We start from the raw sequence: 26,483 nt of genomic DNA, 5'->3' as shown, positions 1-26,483 counted from the left end.
TCCACATCTCTCAAAAAAGTATCACTACCTAGGCTCTCTGTTCTTTGTTATTGCTTTTAAGATATGAATGTGATGAGAGGATTCCCAGACACTATTATGGAGCACCAAGTTTCATCAATATGGGGACTTTCATTTCATTATGCAGCTATTACAATTAAAAAAAGAAGATCAGAAGCCAGGGAGAAAACAGGACTAGAGCACCATAAAAAAAAAAAACAAAGAAGGTGCAAAATTTGACAGCCTGAAAAGCTACTTTTCATGTTGTCATTTTAAGAATATTGATTTTAATAAAATAAAGCTCAATATCACTACTGGGTATCACAGGCTAGTATCTGATTTAAACAAGGTAATTTCAGTTCAGCTTGCAAACTTAAGCTCAAGTATTAGCCCTGCAAATATCAGTCTTTCCTTTGCTCTAGCCCAAACTCCCTGGCTGTATAGTATAATCTGTCTGGGAAACCTTCCCTAAAAATGTAAGCCAACAAGAGTAAGGCAGCTACAAAATGAGCAAAGCAGTATAAGAATGTTAGACAAATTAATATATCTAATAAAAGTGCAGATGTCAATATATCACCGATATATTACCACATCTAAAGTCGTGTTGCCAATTTGGACTGAAATAGTGCAAAGATATGACTTTCTACATAACCGGAAGAAAGAGCAGGCAGCAGAATAGTATGGGTCAGCGCAAGGGTCAGGGGGGGGTTTGGTCTCTTTAAATCAATACACTGGGACATTGTAGGTCAAATGAGAAATAACTCCTCTTACCTTGGCTTTTAGCCACTTAATGTTGGCAAAAAAAGGAAGAAAAAAGTAGAAATTAATGACAGAATGATCAATTTATAGGAGAGGTTCAAAATGATAATTCTGCAATTCATTTGACCACAGACATATATATGCATCCATATCCCACCAAGCCTAGGGACTCACATATTTCTCTCCTCTCCCCCTGTTTTATGCTTATTACTGTTGTCTCATTGCAAAAGACAGTCCATAGATTGCACTGAAAGCTAAGCTGGGGACATGCAACAGGTATACAAGCAGGTTCAAATATTTTTAGTGTCATGACTGTATTGGCCCTTTAAAAACATAGATTCAAATCACTGTGTAGTTACATGTACCACAACAATTCCAAAACTAGATTTAAAAAAAAAAAAAGCCATTTAAAAAAATGGATAAGGTTCCAATTATTTTCATTTCCGCAAGACCTTTTATTAAGCAGCAATGTTTAGATAGCTTATTTTAACATCTATTAAAAGGGCCCCATTTCAGGAACTGCATAAGAAAAATTATAAAACTGTTAGCCATCACCTTCTAAATACATTAAGGGCCGGATTTTAAAGAGGTTATGTGCGCTGGGCCTATTTTCAAAAGGCTCAGCGACGCACGTAAAGCCCCGGGACGCGTGTAAGTCCCAGGGCTTTACTAAAGGGGCGGGAAAGGGGCGGGACGTGGGCTAAGGCTCCAGGCACAGCGGCCATTTGCTGCTGCGCCAGGGTTCGTGCGCCAGCACTCGGCCGGCGCGCACAACTTACTTCAGCCCCAGGGCTGAAGTTTGGAAATAAAAACAAGAAATCAAAAGAGGTGGGGGGGGGGGGAAAGGGCGGGAGAGATAGGGGAAGGGAACAGGGGAAGGCAGCGCGACTCGGCGCGCACAAGGTGCACAACTGTGCACCCCCTTGCACGCACATGTTATAAAATCGGGCGTACATGTGTGTGCACCGGGTAACGCGCGCACATGTACGCCCGCGCGCAACCTTTTAAAATCTATCCCTAAGTGTATCATAGAAACATATAGAAACATAGAAATGACGGCAGAAGAAGACCAAACGGCCCATCCAGTCTGCCCAGCAAGCTTCACACATTTTTTTCTCTCATACTTATCTGTTTCTCTTAGCTCTTGGTTCTATTTCCCTTCCACCCCCACCATTGAAATATCAAGCTTGATTAGTTAGGGGTAGTAGGGGTAGTAACCGCCGCAATAAGCAAGCTACACCCATGCTTATTTGTTTTACCCAGACTATGTTATACAGTCCTTATTGGTTGTTTTTCTTCTCCCCTGCTGTTGAAGCAGGGAGCTATGCTGGAAATGCGTGATGTATCAGTCTTCTCCCATGCCGTTGAAGCAGAGAGCCATGCTGGATATGCATTGATTATCATTAGATTCATGATCATGTATCTATTTTCATCAACTGAAGGGCACCTTGTTTTCCCTCCTCTTTGGGAGATCTTCAGGCTGTATATTCTGAAAAAGGCAGCCTTACACCAAATAAAGTTAAACTTATCACCCATGCCACCGAACCAAATACAATTTGTTAGGATTCTACATAAATAGTAACCAAATCTCAAAAAAAAAAAAAAAAGTTACTACAACACCCCATGGCCAAAGGATGCAACAGCAGAGCAGACATAGAAACACAAAGAGTATGGCCTCTCTAAATATGAGTCTGCAATAGCACTCAACCAAAACCTACTTTATCCAACCCCATGGAACTGTGCTACTCAAGGTCCAAAGGGAGCATATAAAACAATATACTGTTAATTCAAATTCTTCTGAGTGCTAAATTAAAAATACAAAAATATTTAATTTGAAATGTTTTGAGACTTTTTGACATCATTTAATGTGGATACTTTAGTTCTTATCATCAGTTTTGAATTATGAAAAGTTTTAGTGTGTCTGTACATACTCAGTTTAAACACACACACACACTAAAGCCTAGAACAGCAGACCATGATGTTGTATGACATTGGCATGATACTGGCATGGAGATATGCAGGTAGCATATCAATACAGGGTGTTCACATTAATGTAGATGCTGAAAAAGTTAAGGTATTCCTAGAGGCATAAACAGCAAAATGTGGCTGCCGATATTTACAGCACATTGCCATGGACCTGGATATCAGTACTATGTTAACTTGTGGAGCATGGCAGATCAGGATGCAAACAGTAATGGAATTCAAAAAAGCCTGTGATAAGCATAGAGGCTACCTGGTTCTGAAGATGTTGGGGGTCTATGTCACTACAGCAGAAATGGAGTTGGGCAGATTTGATGGGCCCAATTGTCCTCATTCACTCCTATATTATACATTTGTGTTTTTCCTTTTTAGAACTAGTAAAGCAAGTTTAAAACATGTTCCTTGGGGTTGCAGACTGCATGGAACATAACAGGATGCTAATCATCTCTTGCTGCCCTTGTGTGAAGGAGCTGAAAGGCCAATGTGAAACTCACCAACTGTTTTCTCTGACAACTCAACACAGTGCCATCTTATATGAGCGAGGATCCTCTTATGTACTTTTCCAAGGAGAAAAGTTATAGTCTTATGTATGTCACAAAACTGTGGGTTGATCACAGAAAATTTGTGATGGACCAGAAAGGAAATGAAACATGGATTTAACACACTATAAAATACACCAAACAGAAAAGCAAAACACATAAAACATTAGGGGAAAATGGAGATCAAGAGATCCATTTTAAAATGCTTCCACGGATGTGTAAACCAAACATACTGTGAAATCTTCTATTTGAAAGTAGTTATCAATGATAGGCACAATGTAACTGGGATTCATTATAGCATAATGAGGGAAATTATTTTAAGCAGTTAGCTTGCATGAAGAATATTGTACCGTGATAGCAAGTAATTAAGTAGAGAATCACTGATATTAGTGTAATTATTTGATATAAGGCCTAAAAGTTCTGAGAATAGCTTAGTTTGCTTGCAACAAAACAAGTTATGAGATCAGATATATTAAAGAGCAGTTACTCAGGAGGCTAACTGTACAGATATCACAGAAAAACAGGACAGCAGCCACTTGGCCACACTTAATTGCTTGCTGATGTGATAAGGACAGACAGTAGCTCAGAGAAGAAACTAGAGCAAAGGTCAGAAGAATTAACTTAAAAACAACATGAGATGAGCTATTTGAAATCAGAGAAAGAACAGCTCAGAAAAATAGCTTTTGGACATTACCAGTGGTTAATGAAGTGCCTGATGAGCTGTTGCTGGTTTCCTGGCATGCTGTGTTCCTGTTCTTCCAAAGTATATCAGAGACTCATATTTGGGAACTGAGAGGGGGAAGTATTTTTGTGTATATATTCTTTAATGCAAACTAATTGTGCATGCTTTTATTGCTTATTCTCAGACTTATAAGTAAACTTCTATACTTGTAAATAAGTGTGTTGTGTATTCTGCGACATATAACCTACCAGTCAGCCATCTTTTACACATGAGGGGGGCACGAGGGCAGGGTATGGAACCAAAGCCTAACATGCATCCAACAAAACATCCATTAAACATTAGCAAATGGAATCTATGCATTTAGACTCCATTCAACTCAGGGCTCCTGTTCATGCAACTAGATCTTTCCTCCTTCAGTCACCTCAAAAGAGCTGGATCCCAATTTTGGTGACTAAGTCACAGGGACAAAAGTCAGTCAGCAACATGTGAAAATGGGGCTGCTCTTGAGAGATGAGGAAGTGAGAAAAGCTTTTCAGAGAGGCAGGAAAGAACACACAAGTGAAAGAAGAGCAAACATTTTACATAATAATGGTGTAAAACTGTTTTCAGAAGTCACAGACGTATGTACTTTGTAGATCAAGAGCCTTTCAAACTATTTTCGATCTTAAGCATTAGAAAATTTGATATATCAATAAACTGTGTGCCAAATACACATCACTGTTTAATTTGCATTGTCAACAGCAAATTTTCCAGTTTTAAGGGTTGCCCTGCATCTTCAAATTATAACTGGAGTTATAATTCGATAACTAAAGGATTTTTTAAAATTTATATTTATAGAGTTTGGGTATTTTGATTGATTTCACCTTATCTTTCAAACCTCAAATTAGATCGCTTGTTAAAACAGGTTTCTTCAAACTTCGGCTTATGGTAGGTCTACGACATCTGTTATATGATAAAGATGTTTTGATGGTTGTACGGGCACTTATATTTCCTCATATTGATTATTGTAATGGACTCTACATCGGTTTACCCAAAGGTTTAATTCAATCGATACAGCTTTTACTGAATTCTGCTGCTAGGTTGGTCTCTTATTCAAAGTGTTTTGATAGGATCTCGCCTGTCTTATGTAGACTTAACTGGTTACCAGTGAATGAACGTATAGTTTTTAAGATAGGCATGATAGTCTATAAGCTCCGTACGTCTAATTCCGCGTTTTGGTTCAATGCATTGTTGCGTATACATAAACCTGCAAGATGCTTGAGATCATCTCAACTAAATCTGTTAGAGGTTCCTTTGGTTTGTCAGGCACAACTATTTAGTACCAGGGAGACTTCCTTCTCGATTGCGGCACCCACTCAATGGAATCTCATTCCTATTGACCCGAGATCCTTCCTTGGAAGATGTTAAGTTTAAAATGTCTTTTAAAGAATTTCTGCTCAGCTGTGCGTATAATGTTTAACAATGTGGTATGAATGAGTCTGAATTTGCTTGATAAAATAAATGCAGATGTGTCAGTAACGTGGATTTTCTCTTTTTGGAGAACAAATTATGATGTCTAAATTTAATTACTGTTCATGTATTTGGACTATTATGATAGGGAATCATCATTTATGGTATTTTGTTATTTAGTTTCTGTGAAACTAAATGTGCTATTTGTATTTAGTTAATTTTTACTATGTATGTATTTTATGTACATCGCCTAGGCCTTTTAGTGTTAGGCGATTAATACATTTTAATAAATGAAATGTAAAATGAAAAATATTTGATTTGAAAATCCTGTTCAAAACAAAGTTGAATAATAAAACAGTTCTCTCCCTAAGGTACACTGCAATTTTCCTGCCAGAAAACTAGGAATTTCAATTGGTCGTTTTCTATTTTGCTTTGTTCTGAGAGCCTGTGCCACCATCTTGTTCTTTCATTTCATCCTATTCAACCATAAAAAAAATAATTTTTTATGCTCTACGTTTCTGTTCAGTCTATATCCCAAACCAGGGATAAAGTAATTCTGATTCTCTGGTTTTCAGAATAACCAAAGTATGTAAAATCAGTCAGGCTCTACTATTTACAGCTCTTGGGGTCAGGAACTGTTTATCCAGGCCCAATCTGCTGAGACTCACAGTTAAGACTTTAGCATTGCATTCGCTTTACAGTTGATTCCAATATACCTGGTGAATACATTTCACATCAAAAAGGAAAGATCCCAATTTGTTACTTCTAATTAGGGAGTCATCTACAAATAATTATTTGTGATTACTGCATACAATCACAGTTGGAGACACATACAGATGAGGAGATCGGAGCTTGCACACTGGGGCATTAACTCAAGTTTCCCAAAAAAATATTTCCATCAAAATACAGTAACACCTCCCCCTGCCCCCCCCCCCCAAAAAAAAAAAGAAATCTAAAACTCAGTTATGTATGATATTTTGAAACACTATGGAATGAGCTCCTCGTTCTGGTTCTCATTTCACTTTGCTATCCTGAATTAGTTGGAAAGATAATTGTACATGCAGCTATGGCAATGCCAGCCTAAGATGCTGCTGCAGAATCAAGTCCTAAATGGCTGCAGTTTTGGCGGTTAGGTAGAAACATATGCATCAGTTAGCACTGAATGTGCAAAGGGGCAACCTCGAGCAGTAACTCCTCATTGCAGATATGTTAAATTTAGTGCAGCCACAACATATGCAAAGCATGTAACTATGCTATTTACAAAACTGCACTAAATTTACCATGAATCCAAGGCCTAAAATGTACTGCCTTCTCTGGCATGCACTCAGCTAGAAGGGGTAGACCAGCCTTGGTCATCCCCTCCCCCAGGCGATCACCACTTTCCCAGGTACTGTAAGAAATGAAGTAGGAACCAAAATATCTGGTTGGCAGCGACTCATTGCTCTGGCCCTTAAAACTCATGGAAAGAAAAGAAAGGCACAAGAAAAAAAAAAGACACAGCCAAACTGACTGCTCTGGAGAGAAGGAATATAAACCATTCATGAGCTGGTTAATATGGACGTAAAATACTGTAAATGTTTAGTCACTCTTACATGTTCACATAAGCTTTGTTTATTAGCTGTGTGGGAAATATTTCCTGCTGTGAAATGAACAGCTGCACTGGACCTTTGACTTGGGCACATCCTGAGAATAGCATTCCCTCTGCAGTCAAAACTACCTTTGCTCTAAATTTAGATTTTATAAAATTAAATTAAAATCTAGAAATCTCAAACCTCATATTTTCATTCCATAAGCTTTATAATGTAAGTACAATATGTTTACTCCAAGCCAACATTTTTATAAATTGATAAATTACAAGTAAAACCTTTGCCCTGCTCAAGGGTAGAAAACATCTTCCAAAATATAGTAGCAGGGGGGGGGGGGGGATTCTTTACAACTAGTTTGTGCTTTTTATTTTAAATCTAATTTTGCTGTGCCTTATTTCCTACCCAGAATTATTTTAGAAGAGGACACAATCAAAAAGAGCCCATATTTAAATTTGAAAACTTAAAAGGTAACAGCTGTGCTGAGCCCCATATCAAAGATCCATTTCCTCTAAAGACAGCTCCCTATACAAGACTTTTAGCTCATTAAGACTCCCTCCAGAAGAATCAATGGCATAATTAATTTCATTTACAATAATGCTCATTACTGTTTATAAGTAAACTGATTACCTAGAAAACAAAGAGTCAAGTCACATTATCTGATACTACCAGAGGATCTTGTCCTTGTCAGCACTGCACATTGCTCTGCTCCTGCTGACCCTAAACCCAGTGCAACGTTCACAGGACACAGAATATTCCTTTGTTACAGCGAGTGCCCTTCCTCATGAGAATTGTCAGAGCACTGTGTCCATGTTCCTGCAAGAGGACAGGGAGCATGGGAAAAAGGAAGCAGGCCTGTGCCTGGGGAGAAAACAGCAGTTCCCTTCAATGTGGGTTAAAACTATGTGCTGAAATTCACTGCACGGTTTAACACGCAGGTTGTTGTTTACAATCCAGATGCAGTAAGCTAATGTTAACCTAATGCATCAGGAGTTTAAAAGAAGGTGCATTGACTGGAGAATGTGCACACAAGCCAGAACTGAAATGAGCACTCAAGAGGATGAATGCACATTTTAAAAACTCAGGAAAATGGAGGACTCCCTTAGATGGGATTTATGTGCAAGAAAACTCATGTTTTGTACACACAGAAATGTATGCACACAAAACATGATTACAGGTCCCAGTGTCAGAACTTGAGCTTCTGCCCATAGACTAAACTATCACTGGAAACTTTAGCACACTTTAGACACAGGAGCAAAATTTATAACATTAAGGAAACCTGAGTTAGGAGCGTGCACCACTCTGCATTGAGGGGTAATAGTCATGCGTTCATCTGTACGGGATTTACATGTGAGAGCTCTAAACAGTACAGATTGTTCTACCACACAATTTTTTGAGCACAAAACTCCTTCCTGCATCAGGAGTAACATTTGCACACAAAAGTGTGCCCATGACTGCGGGTAAAACGGCGTTCTGCTGAAACAGATATTACTGCAACAGCCTCATAAGATATTAGTTACAAACTGCATTACTTTTCTATTTTAAAAAGGGCTATTTCAGGGGTTTATAAATTGTGAATTTAGGTGTTGATTTTCCAGTGTTTCTCGATGTTTTTGCAGTGCGGGTACTATTATTAGGTACCTTTTCCGGCTGAATTAAATGTATACATTTGTGTAGCTGAGTCGTCAGTGCAGAGCAAACAAAACCAGAGCCTGAACACTACAGCAGACAAGGGGAAGTGTGACAGAGAATGAGAGGGAAGTCGCCTAATTTTTTGCATTGTGGTTTTTTTCTAAATTTGTGTTGATGGGTTAAAACCTAAAATCAGAAGCCCTCATACTATTTGTGTATTGTTCCTTCTCTGGACATTGCAATATACATTATCACTGACAAAGCTTTTAAAAACCAAAACAAAGGGTCCTCTTGTGCTTGTGACATAGGATAGTGGCCAGTTACTCACATTTTGCAGGAGAATTGGTTTTCACCATTTTAGCCTCCTCACCTCCATCCAAAGACATTTAACTTGGCCAGACCAGAAGCCTAGCAGGCAGGAGAAATGGGTTCTACACCTCAAACAGGTTTGGAAGGACAGATTGGCTGAATCTGTCTCTTTGGCCATCCTTATCCAGACAGTAATGAGATGTGAATGTGTGGAGGGAGCTCCACTTCGCAGCCTTTCAGATCTCCTCCATGGGAACTGCTCACATGCAGGCCACCAACACTACCATGGCTCTGACAGCATGAGCCTTGACATGACCGCTAAGATGCAGTCCACCTAGGCATAACAGAAGGAGATGCAATCTGCTAGCCAATTGGATACTGTGTTTGGCAACAGCAATGCCCAACCTATTTCTATCAAAATAAATAAAAAGTTTGGGGGGGGGGGGGGGGGGTGTGACTGTCTATGGGCTTCTGTCCGCTCTAGACAGAAGACAAAGACTCACTTGCTGTCCCAAACTGTGCAGTGCTCATTCACCTTGGTGCGACTGGGGCCTGGGAAAGAACACTGGCAGGACGATTGACTGGTTAAGATGGAAATCCATCACCACATTAGGCAGGAATTTAGAATGCGTACGCAAAACCACCCTGTCATGATAAAACTTAGTATAAGGTGGATAAGTCAATAAGGCCTGGACTCGCTGACCCTGTTCACTGAAGTGACTGCCCACTGCCCACAGGTGTGCAGAAGCTCAAAAGGAGTTTCATCACTTGAGCTACCACCACACTGAGGTCTCAAAACACAGTAGGGGGCTTTAGGAGAGGCTTCAGTTGAAGCAGGCCCTGCATTAACCGTACAACTATAGGCTTTACATAGATGGGCATACCATTTACACCTAGGTGGTATGCGCCAATTGCACTGAGATGAACTCTAACAGAGTTGGTCTTTAGGCCAGTCTCTGAAGGGTGTAGGAAGTAGTCAAGCAGTTATTGTGTGGGGCAAGAGAATGGATCTAGGACCTTTTGCTCACACCACATGGAAAACCTCCTCCACTTCACTGGAGGAGCCCATAGCCCCTTCCTTTCTAGAAGCCACCAGGACCCGAGACACATCCTCTGAAAGATCAAGCATAGCTGATCTTTCAGAGGATGTGAAAGATCAGCTGCAGGATTAACCTCTCAATATTCAGGCTGTGAGCAACAGGGCCTGGAGACTGGAATGCTGCAACCTGCCTTGATCCTGCGTGATGAGTTCTGGGAAGTCTCCAGACTGATCAGTCTCCAGACAGACAACTCCCGTAGGAGTGGAAACCAGATCTGGCTCAACCAATAAGAATCAGTCCCCCTGTCCTTGCAAAGCTTCAAAAGAGTCTTCACCACTAAGGGAATCTGAGTAAACGCATACAGAAGACCCTTGCCTCAATGAAAGGCGAGGGCATCTAAGGCTGGTTTGCCACCTGACCTGTACAGGAAGCAGAACAGAGGCACCTTCCTGTTGCAGGGGGATGTGACAGATCTACATTTGGAGGTCCCCCAGAGGTGGAATATCTGATTCGCTATTGCCTGAGCCAAGGACCACTGGTGGGGTCTGAAGGCTTAACTAAGCCTGTCCACTACCATCTTCTCCGTCCCAGCAAGGTACATAGCTGAAGGTACATGATAAACGATATGCTGCGTGATCTACTCTACCAATGTGTCTACTTAGATGACATTTTGATATTTTCCCAGGACCTGCAATCCCATGGGTCAGGACCCACCACCAGATCTGGACAACTTCCAGACATAGGAGGTACGATTCCTTGTCTCCCTGTTTGTTGACATACCACATGGCTACTTGGTTGTCTGTGTGGATCAGGTCAATTTTGTTGGACAGAATCTCTGAAAGCCCATAACACATACCTGATCACCCGAAGCTCCAGGAATTCAGTAGTCTAAGCCCCCCCCAAGTCTACTTGAACACAACCCCTCACCACTCATCGAATTCATAACAGACAACCTGAACATAAACATCCCAGCCATCATACTGGGAGATTTCAACCTCCATGCTGACTCCATTCCCCCCTCCTCCCTGCTAAACTCCTTTAACGCCTTAGGCTTCGAACAACTCATCACTTCTACACACAAAGCAGACATTCGCTCGACTTAATCTTTGTTAACTCATGCATATATTCCTCTGACGCCCCATCTTGTACACCTGTACCGCGGTCCGACCACTCACTCAAAAGCACACCTATCCATAAAGCAAATCTCTACACCCCGCCCCACGCACAGCAACACCATATACTTCAGAAAACCCTGTAGCAAAGTAGACAATCACCTCACTCACTAACTCCCTTGACAAACTAGACCTATCAAACCCTGAATCAGCACTCTCCACCTGGAACAATCTCACAAACAATTTTGCTAACAATCTTTGCCCCCTCACATCCAGAGAAATAAATCATTCACACAATTCCAAAAAACCCTGGTACACCCCGGAACTAAAAAAAACAAACCACAAAAAAACAAAAAAAACAAAGATTGAAAGAAAGAAAATGGCACGAAAACCCTGCCCCTAACCAATTAGCCATATAGAAATCCTCCTTACACCTATTGAAACACCATCCTCAAGACTAAACGTGACTATTATGCAGTTAAAATTCACAACTACCAGTACAACCCCAAAGCCCTATTCTCATATGTAGCAGACCTCAACAAAACGTCAGCCCCCCCCCCCCCAATCCCCGATGAAGATTCCAAAATCAAATGTGAGGAACTCGCCCGCTTCTTCAATGATAAAATCGCGAAAATCTTGCTACGCTTCACCACATCCACCCTCCACATGCACTCCCTCACATAAAATACAAACGCCATACTAGACTCACTTGACACCACCTCCACCTCAGAAATTGAATCTATTCTAAAGAACCTAAACACCTCATCACACCCATCCGACACAATCCCCACCAAATCCCTCCTGTCTATCCCTAATACAAGTGCCAAACTCCTAGCTGCGATAATCAACTACTCACTCTCCCTTGGTAAAGGCCCTGATTCCTTAAAACAGGCCATAGTCAAACCCATTCTAAAAAAAAAAACCAACTTTGACCCCGCTGACCCATCTAAGTATCAGCCCATCTCCAACCTTCCCTTCCTTGCAAAAATCATGGAAAACCTTGTTAATACCCAACTCACAGACCACTTAGAAAATCATAACATTTTATTCCCCTCCCAATTTGGTTTCCGTAAGTTTTTCAGTACAGAAACTCTCCTAATCTCCCTTACAGACACCCTCCTTAAAGGCTTTAATTGACATCTCTTCTGCATTTGATACCATAAACCACAACATCCTAATTAGTCTCACAAATTGGCATCTCAGGAACTGCCCTACGTTGGTTTAAATCCTACCTTGAGAACTGACACTATATAGTCAGAATTGGAAACACTGAATCCACACCCATCCAACTTACTCAAGGCATCCCCCAAGGATCCTCCCTGTCATCCACCCTTTTCAACATATGCCTTCTGCCCCTTTGCCAACTCCTCTCCTACCTTGGTCTCACTCACTTTATCTATGCAGATGATGTCCAAATCCTCAAACCCATCCAAGAATCCGTATCCAAGTCTCTCAAGACCTGAGAACACTGCCTTAACACTATAAACCGCCTCCTCACTAACCTTCACCTGGCTCTTAACACATCAAAAACCGAGCTCCTCATCTCAGCACACAATTTGATGCCCCCTCCCGACAGTAACCCCCTCCCCTCTGCGACATCCTTCCCGCAATATGTACGAGACCTGGGCGTCACCATTGACAACCAACTGAACCTAAAAAAATTCATCAATGCAACCATAAAAGAATGTTATTTCAAACTCCATGTCCTCAAGAAACTGAAACCACTCCTCCATTTCAATGATTTCCGCACAGTCCTTCAGGCCACAATCTTCTCTAAAATTGACTACTGTAATTCACTACTACTAGGTCTCCCCACCTCAACCATCAAACCACTCCAAATGCTGCAAAATGCCGCTGCCAGAATTCTAACACACACACCTGCAAATCAGACCATATCACCCCGTCCCTAAAGAACTCCACTGGCTTCCAATATCTTTCCGAATCCTCTACAAGAATTTCTCAATTATACATAAAACCCTACACAACTGCAATATACACTGGCTAGACAATTCCCTCCATCTCCACACCTCCAACCGCCCTACTAGAGCAGCATACAAAGGAACCCTACACAACCTCTCCCAAGACCACCCACCTTAGCTCCACTAAAGACCGATCCCTAATCGATTGCAGGACCTACGCTCTGGAACACCATGCCTCACGACCTCCGTCTACAGCTATGCACCCAGAAATTCAAGAAAAAATTAAAGACCTGGCTCTTTAAACAGGAATTCCCGGAATAGCGCTCCATGCTCCATTTCACCCTATACCTACACCCCTCAGCCATTTAGATTCCCTACCCCTGGTCTTAACCCCTCCTAGAATCATCCCACTCGCTCCCCCCCTAATTTGAAATCCACCCCAAGTATTATAACCTGTCTTAACAGAGCCTATAGCCCCACTCCCTGCTAAATTAACCTACACCACCCCTTACTGATCCCTCGAAACCTGCATTAAAGTACTTATTCCAAGACTCTCACAATACATTCTCTATTGCCTTAGATTGATCTCCCCATTTATCCTACATAGCATTTTCTGTATTACTATTTTTATCCTATTATATTATTGAATGCATATTGTATTTGACAAGAGAGTGCATATTGTATTTGACAAGAGAATGCATATTGTATTTGACAAGAGAGTGTTCCCAGGCAGACCAGAGACCCTGAGTGCTGAGCCCATCTACATGAGCTCCCCACCCCAGGGTGGATTAATCCTTGATTAGGACAATTTGGGTAAGGAGACATCGAAACAAGATACCCCGTTCAAGATTTGAAAGTACCCACCAGGACAGTGAGTCCTGGAGAGATGGGGGTGACTTGGTCGTAATCCTGGAGTCTGAGTGGCTTGGCACCACCAAGAACTTAGGGTCCAATGGGCTCTGCGCATGTATAAACATGCCAAGAGAGTGACATGGACAGCTGCGGCCATATGACCCAACAACCTCAACATGTGCCAAGCTGACACCTGCTGGCTCTGTTGGATCTCTGCCACGATGGCTGTCAAGGTGAAGGCCCTTTGGCGAAACAGGAAGGCCTTGGTCTGAGCCATGTCTAGCAGGCTGCTATGAAGTCAAATTGAAGAAGTGATGGACTGAGATGGGGCTTTGGGTAGTTGAGAACGAACCTAGTGATTCCAACACCACGATGTTCAAGTGCATGGGCTTGGTGGTTTCTGCCTGAGAAGTGCTCTTGACCAGTCAATCGTCCAGATATGGGAAAACATGCACTTCTAGCCTGCGGAGGTGCACCACTTCCATGACTAGGCATTTTGTGAAGGCCCGTGGGGATAATGAAAGCCTGAACGGCAACATTGTTACTGAAGTGCTGTTTTCCCCACATTAAATCAGAGATACTTACTCTGACAGGGAAGATCTCAATATAAGTGCATGCATCCTTTAGGTTGAGGAAGCATAGCAAGTCCCCTTTTTGCAAGAGGGGAATCAAGGTGCCCAGGGAAACCCTCAAACTTTTTTTTTTTTTTTTTTTTAAAGAAACTTGTTCAAGGCCCTTAGGGCTAAGATGGGACAAAGTCCTCCTGTTCTGTATGGTACCAGAAAGTACCTGGATTAAAATCCCCACCCTCTTTGTCCTGGTGGTATGGGCTCAACAGCTCTGGCTGGTAAGATAAGAGGGAGAAGAGATCCACCAGTAGTACCTCCTGATGTGCTACCGGCCAAAATGGGCATGGAGGGCAATTTGGCGGGACATTCAATAAATTCAATTGGTATCCCTGACAGATGAACAAAACCCACTGGTGCAAGGTTATACTGGGCCACCGGTTCGCAAAGAACCACAGCCTTCCCTCAACTGGCGGGTCCATTGTCCCGGGTATGGGCAACTGGCTTATGTTCCCTACAGCCCAGTCAAAACCCCATTCCCGGAATTGAATGAGGAGCCAGCCGGGGGTTGGGGGCTCTCTGCTGCCTGGGTTGGCCGCGGAAGCCCCGATAGTGTTTACGGGAGCGAGGAGACCGGGATAGTACTTCCTTTAGGGAAAGAAAGGCTTTCTCGGCCCCAATCTGCCAGCCTCCTGGATGAGAACAGGTCTGGAGTACTAGAGAGAACTGTTGGAGGGTCTTGTGGTGATCCTGAAGTTGGACCACAGTATCCCTCACCCTCTATGAAGAGATTCTCTCAAGTACATGGTACGTCAGCAAGTCATTCCTATATCTCAGATCTGAGGCCTGCAGCCATGCCATTCTGCGGGTGCTGATTCCTGTTACAGTCTCTATGCCATCTCAAAAATGTCATAGGTTGCACAGACCTTGTGTTTTTCGCACTCCAGACCCTTGTGCACCAGTGACATAAGGGTGTCCTGCTGCTGTTGAGGCAGCTGCTCAGCCACCTCCTGCACCTACTTCCAGATGTCCCATGAGTACTGGCTCATGCAGAGCTGGTAGGCAGCAATGCAGTTGCGCCTTAAAATACTTTCCTCCCAAGAATGACCTTCACTCCATGGTCCTTCCCCAGGAAAGCCAAAGAGCGAGTCCGACAGCGCTTTGCCCTCTTGAGGGTGGATTTGACCACCAATTGGTGGGCAGCTAATGCTTCTCGAATCCGGCAGCCTTCTAGACGCGGTAAACCCCGCTCCCCCTTCTTATTGATGGAAGGCACTGTGTGTGTGGGGGGGTGTATTCCCATCTCCTCGGCAACTCCTTAAGGATCTCATGTTCTGGGACCACCACGATCTCCTTAGGAGGCTCCACAAACTGGAGGATCTCAAGCCTGGAATCCTCCTCCATCAATAACTGAAAAGGGACTGTTTCCACCATCACCCTCACAAACCCTGTCAAGGTCAAATCCTCAGGCAGAGACTTCCTTCACTCCTCTGGAGGAGATGGGTCTGAAGCCTCCACAAAACACAATATAGTTGAAGGACTAAGTGTAATTTAGTGGCTAGAGCAGGAGTGAGCAAACTTTTTCAGCCATTCATGGTTATGTATTAGAGCCACCCAAAAGGTAATAAAAGTCACACACCCCATGCCTAGATAGACACAAAGAGAAACAGATACCTCATACACAGACACCACACACCCAAGCCAAACAGACACCCAAACAAAATTACCCCACACCCAGACAGCGAGACCCAAACCTAGACACCCACAGAGAGACAGAAACCCAACACCCAGACAGGCATAGAGACACAGACAATACCACACCTAGGCAGAAAAACAGACACCCTACCCCAGACAAGACACACTATAGACAAGTACAGAGAGAAACAAAGGTAAATAGATCACATCACCCTCATAGTCCACAGCTCACCAGACAACAGAAAAATGCACACACCACACTATATCCAGATACACAGGCCACAAACCACAATAAGGGCTGGAAAATGTTAAATTGTTGGCTGGCACCTAAAACTTTTTTTTTTTTTTTTTTAAGAGCTGAGAAAAAAAAACTCCATCATATCCTGCCCATATTTGTTTTTAATGTTTTCAGTATTATACTTAGTTTACTCATTTTTATTTTCTCATGTTTTTGCTTTAACTTTATTTTTATTTTATTTTTTTTTACACTTTTTGCCTTTATTCTCCTTTCCCCACCCTCCTCCCTCTCCTCACCACTTCTTCCCTCCCCGGTGGGCAACAGCTGTGATCTCTTTCCCTGGTTAGGGACCTGGCAGCAGCAGGAACTCCCTCCCCGGAGTGGCAGATCATCTGGGCTGTGGAACACAGCAATGGCTGCTCCTATGTCCAGCGACTCCCTACCTGAGCCCACCACAGCAGAAGCAGCTCCTCTCTGTGGCCCACTGATAGAGACGCATGGCTAAGCTATGGCAGGTTTACAATGATAACACAATGCTCTGGTTGCTCCGCCCTCCTGAGCATGCAGTGCCTCAACATCACAGACTCAACAACATAGTCATTTTTTTATGCTCTTGATTGGGCAGCCAGTGGAGCCCCCTTCAGGATTGTTCAGACCCGCACCCCCCTCCCCTCCATTTGCTCACCCTTGGGTTAGCACAAACCTATGATACAGAGATCCACCTCTACCACTCATGGACCTTGCACAAATCACTGATCATCATTCTGCTCCACAGCATATGGAAACTTTTTAGTATAGGGATCTAGAAACCAGACAATTGCAATATTTCCTGTACAATGTGGAAGGAACTGCAACTTCTATACACTGCTGACAATTACAGAAGCAAGGTCTCAAATATATATTAATAGTAATAAAAGACAGCTGCTGTTTTGTTACTCAGAGCTTCCTACAGTCACTGTCTGCCAAGTTATACAGATTTCCACAGATTAGCACCTACAAGCTGACTCAACGGGATTTATTTACCAATAGGTTTGCATCAATGCTACAAAGTGGACTGCGGTATTCTACAATCTGTATGGATGGCACACAGCTAGCTAGGAGAACTTCATGGATTCTGCTGACATCCACAGAAAAGGGAAGCTTCTCTCAGGTTGGCTGACAATATGGCAGCTGCCAACAAGCTCCAGAGTCAGTTGTTTGGGAAAAAAAGTATATATAATGTTAAACATTCTGCAATCACTCTGAACCAATCATGTATGTTATAGAAGATGGTGGCAACCAGACTATGTAATCAAATTATGCTTTTTTCTGTTCCTAATATTTTATACCAAATGTTATTTTCCTCACCCACCTCATAAGACAGAACCAGTTTTAACTTTAAGGTGCTGATAAGTAGTGACACTTTCAGTACAGTTTTACCGAAACAGAAACACTAACATTTCACTGTTTATTAGTTGTTCACAAGGATGTCCTATTTTAAGAAAATAATCATAAAGACAGTTGTCAGACAAAAGTTATTTATGAAACAGGGCCCGGATGGCTTAATCCATGAGCACTGTATCAGGCTTAAATATATTTTGACATTCACACTGCACAAATGTTCAAGAATAGTCCCTCCAGATCTGTTGCATACATCTATACAGGACCCTGGCTAAACTAGTAACCAAATTGTGGGTGCATAAAAAGCAACTTAACCGTGCTTAGAAAAGAAAAGGGAATGTCTTCCTTTCCTCTTTCCCCCTTCCCTCCAGGATTTCAACCTGCTCCTGGATCCACTAGTGCTGCTCTTCAGACTCATGGGAAGGTCCTGATACTGCTGTTTCTTCAAGTCTCACAGCAAGGTAACCCCTAAGTCTGCTGGCAAAGCAGAACTGGTTTAGGACATCAGCCCACTGATGCAGTCACTAAACCAAGTGAGTTGAGACTTGTTCTCTGGCTACAAGGAGGACCCAAATTTATTATTTAAATTTGTTAAAATCTATTGAAGAGCTATAGGGTGGACAATGCCTAACCTCTTAATTCAGAGTGCACAATCTGTATTCCTGGAAACTTCTTTTCCTTGATATGCACAGATATGAGAAACAGGGTGCAAAACATTGTTCTTTCCATTAATTGGGACTGAAGAAAGAATTTGTGTTATCTAGTTTGTAATGCCTCCTTCCCTGGCAGCTTGGCTGTACCCAGAAGTCTTGAATCATTTGTTTCTGTTTTTCATTATTTTAATTCCACTTATGTTACTTAGAAAACTGGAGCTAAGGTTTCCTTTTCACAGAGATCCAGAACCTACCTAAAATGATCAAACATTCTAACCCTTCTACCATCCTATTACATCTTAAACCAATGGAAGTACAAAAACAGTCCCCCAGTGTCCAAAGATCAAATGTTTCTGAAGGCCCAGGCCACCTCCACAATGTTGACTTTTGTGATTTTACAGGCAAAGCACTGTCAATTGCTCTAAAGAATTCCCATGATTACAGTTTGAATAAAAAAAGGCGTTTCTTTAAAATTAATGTACAATTTTTATTTATTTAAAGACTTTTATATACCGGTATTAGTGGGGGACATCATACCGGTTTACATTCAAACATTTAAGCTTGGAAGATACATATTAACAGGGAGATGGAACTGGGAAGCGGATAACAAGTTGCAGTATGGAAATATAGATTAAAACAAAAACAACAAGAAACCTTAACATAAGGCATGAATAATCACATTGTGAGGGGCATATGGGCTGACAGAGAGGGGGGAAAAATCTATTCTGGATCGGCTCCTTTAAATACTACATTCTGTAAAAAGGACAATTGTTAGAAAATTTAAAATAAAGCGCAAAAGTGGTTTTGTCAACCAATTCTACGTAGGGAACCAATTTGATTAAAACAAAGCACTGAGCTGGCCAATTAGAAGAATAGGTCAAGCTGGGTATAGAAGAAGCAGATTTTTTCCTGTGTCTGCAACCCCTGATCAAGCTCGCGAAGGTCCCAAAGACCACAGCATTTCAGGAACAGCAAGACTGGTTTCACCAATGCTAAATCCTTAATAAAATTACCTTCACTCCATGCCCAACATCGTCCAACACTGTGAAATCTATAGGTTTTCGAATGTATCTCACAGGACGCTCCATGTTGGCCGGTGCTATGATTTTGTGAGTTCTTGCTGTGTTCTTATTGGTTGTTAAAATGCCTATTTCTCTGCGAGCCACTTTTTCTTTATGAATGTCCACGGTCTGTAATTAAAATGGAAAAAAAGTTATTCAAATGTAAGTCAAGAACAGTAAAGAAAACTGGTATAAAATAAAAATACACCCACATACAAGATCAAAAGACTTCTAAATGATGATACCAGAGAGTCACTGCTGTTCCTGTTTTAAAAAAAAAAAAAAGAAAAACAGATACATAAAACTATAACCTAGATTTTTTAATTAAATACAGAATGTAGCTCAGTGGCTGGCAGTGCTGTGCACTACAGAGCACCTGGGTTTGAATCCCGACTCATATCTTCCACTCCATAGACAAGCAGGAGCTGGGGATGCAGTGGAGGCCATTTTCACAGCACTGGAGAGAGGGATTCACAGTTATCACACAACAGCAATATCCAACGATTAGGATTTAGGGTTCATGAATACATGATAGATGTACATTTTGTAAACTTTATAAGGCCACGTCAGGTGGATAAATTCTACAGAGTAATAGCCACGTTTCCCAAAAATTTTGGCTGATTATCTATAGAAGTTCTGCTTCAGCCTGCATCTAGTTTAAAACCTATACTTCTGGTCATTTTTGCTCTACAGTCTGATAAACAGATGACTGATGAAGGACACACAGTTTCCAATCAGCAGCTCGCCGATGAGCACTGTGAGCGCCAGGCTGCCCAGGCCAGCAGGAAGGATTTCTTCTAAGGGTTACTGCTCATCTCATCCCATATGGGTGCTCATAACCAAGGCTGTGGGAGGAGCTGCAACATAAGGCCAATGGAGCACTACCAAGGTATTGTGCTATTTTCAGTAGGATAAGGAAGTAAGGGAAACAGAACAAGGGGGGGGGGGGGAGTAGGAATAAAGCAAAAACGACAACAAAGATAGCAAGCAAGAGAAAAGGGAGAGGGGGAGGAGAGGAAGTGAGAGAGCAGAAACAAAAAGGGAGTAGGAGGTGAGAGATCATGGGGGCAAGCCCAAGAGTGAAAGAGACAGGGAGTGAGCACAAAGAAGGGAAGAAAGCAAATAGAGGGCACAGTGAGAAGAATGTGGGGGTGCTGTACTGCAAAGCAAAAAAAAAAAAAAAAGTTATGACTTGGCATAAAAAAAGAAAGAGGGGTGACAGAAGCTTCAAAGAGGAAAAAGTGGTGGGAAAGGAGTGTAGAAAGAAGCCAGGTAAAATCTGACAGAAGAAACTTAACAAAAGATTCAGCCACTTTTGGCCTATGCTGTGACTTATGTGCAGGCAGGTGCCACTCACAAATTTGGTCTCTTCCAATTTCCTTCGTGAGTGGCTGGCACATACTTGCATACATTGTGATCTGGGCCACTATATGTACTGGAAAATGCAGATTCAATTCTTCCCTTCCCCAGCTAAGCTCAGGGAAAGCAAGTCTGTCCTATTAAATGGATCTAAAGTCTGTATGTTTCTCAGTTTAGCAAGGATGACTTAAAAATAAGAGCAAAAAGATTGGATCTTTAGTAAGATTTGTCATCTGAAGCCAGATTTTTTTTTTTTTTTAATATTCTGCTTTTTGACTTGTCAAAGCGGATAACATTCAGGTACTGCAAGTATTTCCAATCTATGCTTTGTACCTGAGGCAACAGAGGGTAAAGTGACTTGCCCAAGGTCACAAGGAGCAGTGGTGGGATTTGAACTCTGCTACCCCTTGAACCTATTTTGCATCCAGCAAAGTTTTAGGTTTCTTGGGCTCTGGACATTTTTTTTTTGTGTTGTCCATCTTGTTAAGTCTTCCTTCCTTAGATAGCGTGTGGGAGAAAATTAAAAGGGATGCTGAGGAGAGAATATCGGAGGATTGCTTTGGATTAATTATTCTTGGGGTTTTCCCTTAGCTATTGACTAATTAGTCTGGATACAGTGCTAGGGTTATTTGGTACGCTATCATCCTTGAATATATTTTAATATAATTCGACAGAGCTGGCTCTGATGGACTATGTACTTTACACATTTGTTTAACAGTCTCACCTACCTAATGAAAACATGTTTTTTTTCTTAATTGCTGACTCATCACTCCAAAACCACAAATTGAGTGGGAATATTCTTTAGTTATTGCCTTTTTCTTTTCAAGTCATATGAAAGTATCAGCTAGATTTTACTTAAGATCTTGTTTTGATTCTCAATATAAACTGAGCAGTATTAAGTAATACATAGAAAAATAAGTTAAAAAATAAGATACCAGTAACGCCAACCAGCCCTACTTGTTGGCCTATGAGAGGCCAGGCTTACACTAACTCTAGGAGTGCTGCTGACACTTGCTGGCGTGGGCGGTATGAGGCATCCAAAATATTCTGACTGATTTAACTATAAACTATAATTATAAAACAAGTATTACAGTCTTTTCCTCTGGTGGGGACAAATATGAGAAAAGGTTAGTCAGGAAGCCTTGGAAAGAAAATGCTGGACAGTCAAAGAGCAGCAGTAGCAGCATCTCTGAAGACAGCCGAATCCCATGCCTCAGGAGGTGTCTGCAGTATCTGTCTCACACATGGGAGGGGAAGCAGAACAAAAATGGGGAAAATACTGCTGCTAGCAAACAATGACTGCAGCAGGATTCACAGACGCGCAGGAATCTTACAGAAAGATGTTAAGTGCATGGCCCCAGGAACACACAGGCCACCTTGGCAGTGCCCTAGAGATGAAAAACCAATGCTATGGCCATTCTCCTGAGCCATCCTGTCCCTGTTAGAGTTGATTTGACAGGACCAAAAGTCATTCTCTTCTAAACAAAAGTATACATGGGTAAATCAGAAGATATTTAGAAAGAGAGGATGGAATATTAAATACAGGAGGAATATGTTCCATCATGGTACAAACCCTCTTTCAGGGTTTGGGATACACCACTAAGTCTCACTGTGCATTTGACAGAAGATGTACAGTATGGGCAAGGGTCAATCCAACCTCAGAAACCAAACTCTTGTCACAAGTTTCCAGGCAAATCTATTTAACAGGGAGGAGGAATAGCCTAGTGGTTAGAGCAGTGAGCTACGAACCAGGAGACCAGGGTTTGAGTCCCGCAGTCGCTCCTTGTGACCTTGGGAAAGTCACTTTACCCTCCAAATACCTACAGTACCTGAATGTAAACGTGACCTTGGGCAAGTCACTTTACCCTCCAAATACCTACAGTACCTGAATGTAAACCGGTGTGAGATCTCAGATCAAATGTTGGTATATAAAAATAATAAATAAATAAATAAATTAGGCAGCAAGATCTGGCTCTCTCTTTGGCAAGGAGTATAAGTTAGAGGTTTATTGACACAGTGATAACACTAAAGTTGCATTGTGCCAGAGAGTTTAATGCAAAAATCCAAAATTAATTGCACTCTTTGATGACCCCTCCCTCTTATATTCTAATATTCTATTTCTTCCTACTCGCCAAAAAAAGCCTTAAAATACTAGTCAGCAAACTGTTATATAGAAATAAGCCTTAAGTCCCAGGCTTTACAAAATAATTTTAAAAATTGGACACTTTCATTGGTCCATCTATTTCAAATGAAAATATATTTACCTATTCCCAGTGTATTACTGACATTAACTACCAAGAGAACCAAAGTCAATATTAAAAACATTCAGCAACTGGAATGGCCTGAGAAAATGCTGATTTCAGAAGTCCATATCTCAGTGGTAAGAATGAAGTAAACAGAATTCTCACTGTGACCACTATGACACCACTTTTTAACCGACAATGGATTTTTACAGTTTTATTTTAATTTGAAAACCTCAAAGTGATGTTTATACCAGCAATAATTAATGACTTCCAAAGGCTGGTATTTCCCATTAACACCCCCCCAGTATGGCACTAACTTCAAGAAACAGCCCCTGTGTGTCATGGTTACTTAAGTCAGCAGTAGTGGGGGAAGCCACTTGTTGCAACAGTCTACGCCAGCACTGGCAGAGTTAAGGTAAGAAAAGCAGAGTAGTAAGAAACTACCACCACCATCACCTGGGGTGGGGCTCTCTTGGGACAGAAAGCAGTTAGAAATGTGTACTCCTGCTACAGTGACTGTCAAACTACGGATTCTATGTTCCAATATACATATAACGGCAAGGATGCACCCAGACAGGAAAGCGTGGAGGAAACCACAATCAAGCCACTCCACTGAAGGAGAAATGTAATTCCTGTCAACATGGGTGCGGTCCACAAGGCAATTCTAGCCCCGTACAATATGCATGCTACTCCGTAAAGCTGCAATAAGAGCAAAATCGTCAATAGGATGGAACTGCAGGAGGATGCCAACGGGGAAAACTACTACCGTTAATTTACAGGTTAAATTTCACATTATGTGCAGGTGACATGTGTTTCATTAAAGAACCATTTCAGATTTAACATAGGCTATGGTGGCAGATCAGGACCTCAAGGTCCAACTAACCTGACCAACTCCATTGGTGCTGCAGTACAAGACACTCCAGTTGATCTTTGGCTGACCTCTCTCCTTCATAAACCAGGAATCTGTGTGCTTGCCATATCACTGTCTAAACAACTCTCCCAGGAGGCCATTCAATGCATTCACTACTCTTTTTAGGAAGAAATATTTCCTGCTGCTGTTCCTGAATCCATCCCCTTGGAGCCTCATTTTATGACTGTCTCTAGGATATGCTTTCCTCTGAAAAACATCTACTAGATAAAGGAGCCCTGACCGATGTGCTGCAAATGTGCAGTACAGAGCAGCTCTACTGCGAATGCGAGCACATCGGTCAGAGCGGAGCATGTCTGTTAACAAAAATGGCGCTGGGAGGAGCAGTAGCGGCTGCGGCGGCTCGCGCGAAGGAGGGACACCCCCCCCCCCCCGAGATCTTCCCTCTGCACCATCCGAGGGAAGGGGTTGTGGATGAGCTGAGAGGGGAGGGGATGGGGAGGGAGTGGAAGGGAGAATGAGGTGGGGAGGGGGGCAGTGGGAGACAGAAGGATGTGGGTAAGAGGGAAGGGTAAGAAGTTTGGAGAAGAGAAAAAGTGAATGGAGGAGGGCTGAGGGAGAGGGAAGGGGTTGTGGATGAGCTGAGAGGGGATTGGAGGGGATAAGATTGAGGGATGGGAGTGAGAGAGGGTGGGGAGTGACAGAGAAGGGGAGGGAGGGGGAAGTAAGAGTGAGGGGAGGGAGGCAGTGGGAGAAAGAGGGTGAGTAAGACTGAGGGGAGGGAAGGGGTGAGTGACCGAGGGAGAGGAGGATGAGTCACCGAAGTGAATGAGTGAGGGGAAGGGGGAGTAAGGGAGAAAAAGTGTAGAAGGGTGCTGTGTTCGAAAATGGACCAAAAAAAAAAATATAACGTAGCCCGTTGTTACGGCTTAACGGCTAGTAAGAACGTAAGATATGCCACACTGGGTCAGACCAAGGGTCCATCAAGCCCAATATCCTGTTTCCAGCAGAAGTCAGTCCAAGACACAAGTACCTGGCAAATACCCAAACATTAGATCACAAACTAATATTGCTTATTAATTACTGTCATAGCAGTTTATGGATTTATTCTCTAGGAACGTATCCAAACCTTTTTTAAACCCAGTTACACTAACTGCTGTAACCACATCCTCTAGCAATGAATTCCAGAGGTAACTAAGTGTTGAGTGAAAAAGAATTTACTTCGATTTGTTTTAAATGAGCTACTTGCTAACTTCATGGAGTGCCACCTGGTCCTTCTATTATCCGAGAGAGAGTAAATAACCGATTTATATTAACTTGTTCAAGTCCTTTCATGATTTTGCAGACTTCTATCATATTCTCCCTCAGTCTTCTCTTCTCCAAACAGAATAGCCCTAAGTTCTTTAGCCTTTCCTCATATAGCAGCCGTTCCATGCCTCTTATTTTGGTTCCCCTTGACTGCACTTTCTCTAGTGCAGCTATATCCTTTTTGAGATGGTGACCAGAACTGCACACAGCATTCAAGGTGCGGTCTCACAATGGAGCAATACAGAGGCATTATAACATCCTCCGTTTTATTTTCCATTATCTTCTTAATTCCTAACATTGTTTGCTTTTTTGATCGCCACAGCACACTGGGCTGACAATTTCAATGTATTATCCATTATGATGCCTACATCTCTTTCCTGGGTGGTAACTCCTAAGATAGAACCTAACAGCAAGGGTTGTTTTTCCCTATATGCATCACTTTGCACTTCTCCACGTTAAGTTTCATCTGCCATTTGAAAGCCCAATCTGCCAGCCTCACAAGATTCTCCTGCAATTAATCACAATCTGCTTGAGTTTTAACTACTCTGCATAATTTTGTGTCATCCACAAATTTGATCACCTCACTCGTTGTACCCCTTTCCCAGCTCATTTATAAATATATCAAAAAGCACCGGTCCAAGTACAGATCCCTGAGACACTCCTCTGTTTACCTTTTTTCACTGTGAAAACTGACCATTTAATCCTATTTTCTGTTTCCTGTCTTTTAACCAACTTGCAAATCCACAAAAGGACATATCCTATCCCATGACTTTTTAGTTTTCTTAGAAGACTCATGCAGGACTTTGTAGAATGCCTTCTGAAAATCCAAATACACATCTCGACCGGTTCACCTTTGTCCACATTTATTCATCCCTTAAAAAAAAAAAAAATGTAGATTTGTGAGGCAAAACTTCCCTTGAGTAAATCCATGCTGGCTGTGTCCCATCAAACCATGTCTATCTAAATGTTTTGTGATTTTATCCTTTATAACAGTTTCTATGATTTTTCCTGGCACTGAAGTAAGGCTCACCGGTCTATGGTTTCCCAGATCACCCCTGGATCCCTTTTTAAATATCGGGGTTATACTGGCCATCTTCAAATCTTCAGGTACATCGGATGATTTTAACGCTAGGATACAAATTTTTACAAATAAGTCTGAAATTTCATTTTTTAGTTTTCAGAACCCTGGAGTATATACTATCCAGTCCAGGTGACTTACTACTCTTCGGTTTGTCACTCAGGCCTACCACATCTTCCAG

General features: G+C 42.0%; 1 protein-coding gene across 11 annotated transcripts in view; it reads right to left on the bottom strand.

Annotated features, from left to right (window-relative positions):
• ABI1 (abl interactor 1) overlaps window positions 1–26,483 on the bottom strand; it is a 263,170-nt gene that overhangs the window by 89,859 nt on the left and 146,828 nt on the right. For 7 of the 11 annotated variants that reach the window (XM_029588652.1, XM_029588655.1, XM_029588654.1 and 4 more), the window contains 2 exons: window positions 19,399–19,575; window positions 769–783 (listed from right to left, as the gene is read on the bottom strand). In XM_029588652.1, the coding sequence (XP_029444512.1) occupies window positions 769–783; window positions 19,399–19,575 (192 nt within the window). The remainder of the gene's footprint in view (window positions 1–768; window positions 784–19,398; window positions 19,576–26,483) is intronic. The other 4 variants (XM_029588653.1, XM_029588656.1, XM_029588658.1 and 1 more) reach the window with 1 other exon arrangement.

The sequence above is a fragment of the Rhinatrema bivittatum genome, chromosome 2 (genome assembly GCF_901001135.1).
Source record: "Rhinatrema bivittatum chromosome 2, aRhiBiv1.1, whole genome shotgun sequence".
Lineage (NCBI taxonomy): Eukaryota > Metazoa > Chordata > Amphibia > Gymnophiona > Rhinatrematidae > Rhinatrema > Rhinatrema bivittatum.
Note: the sequence above shows the minus strand (reverse complement) of the source record. Positions and strands in the feature narration are given on the sequence as shown.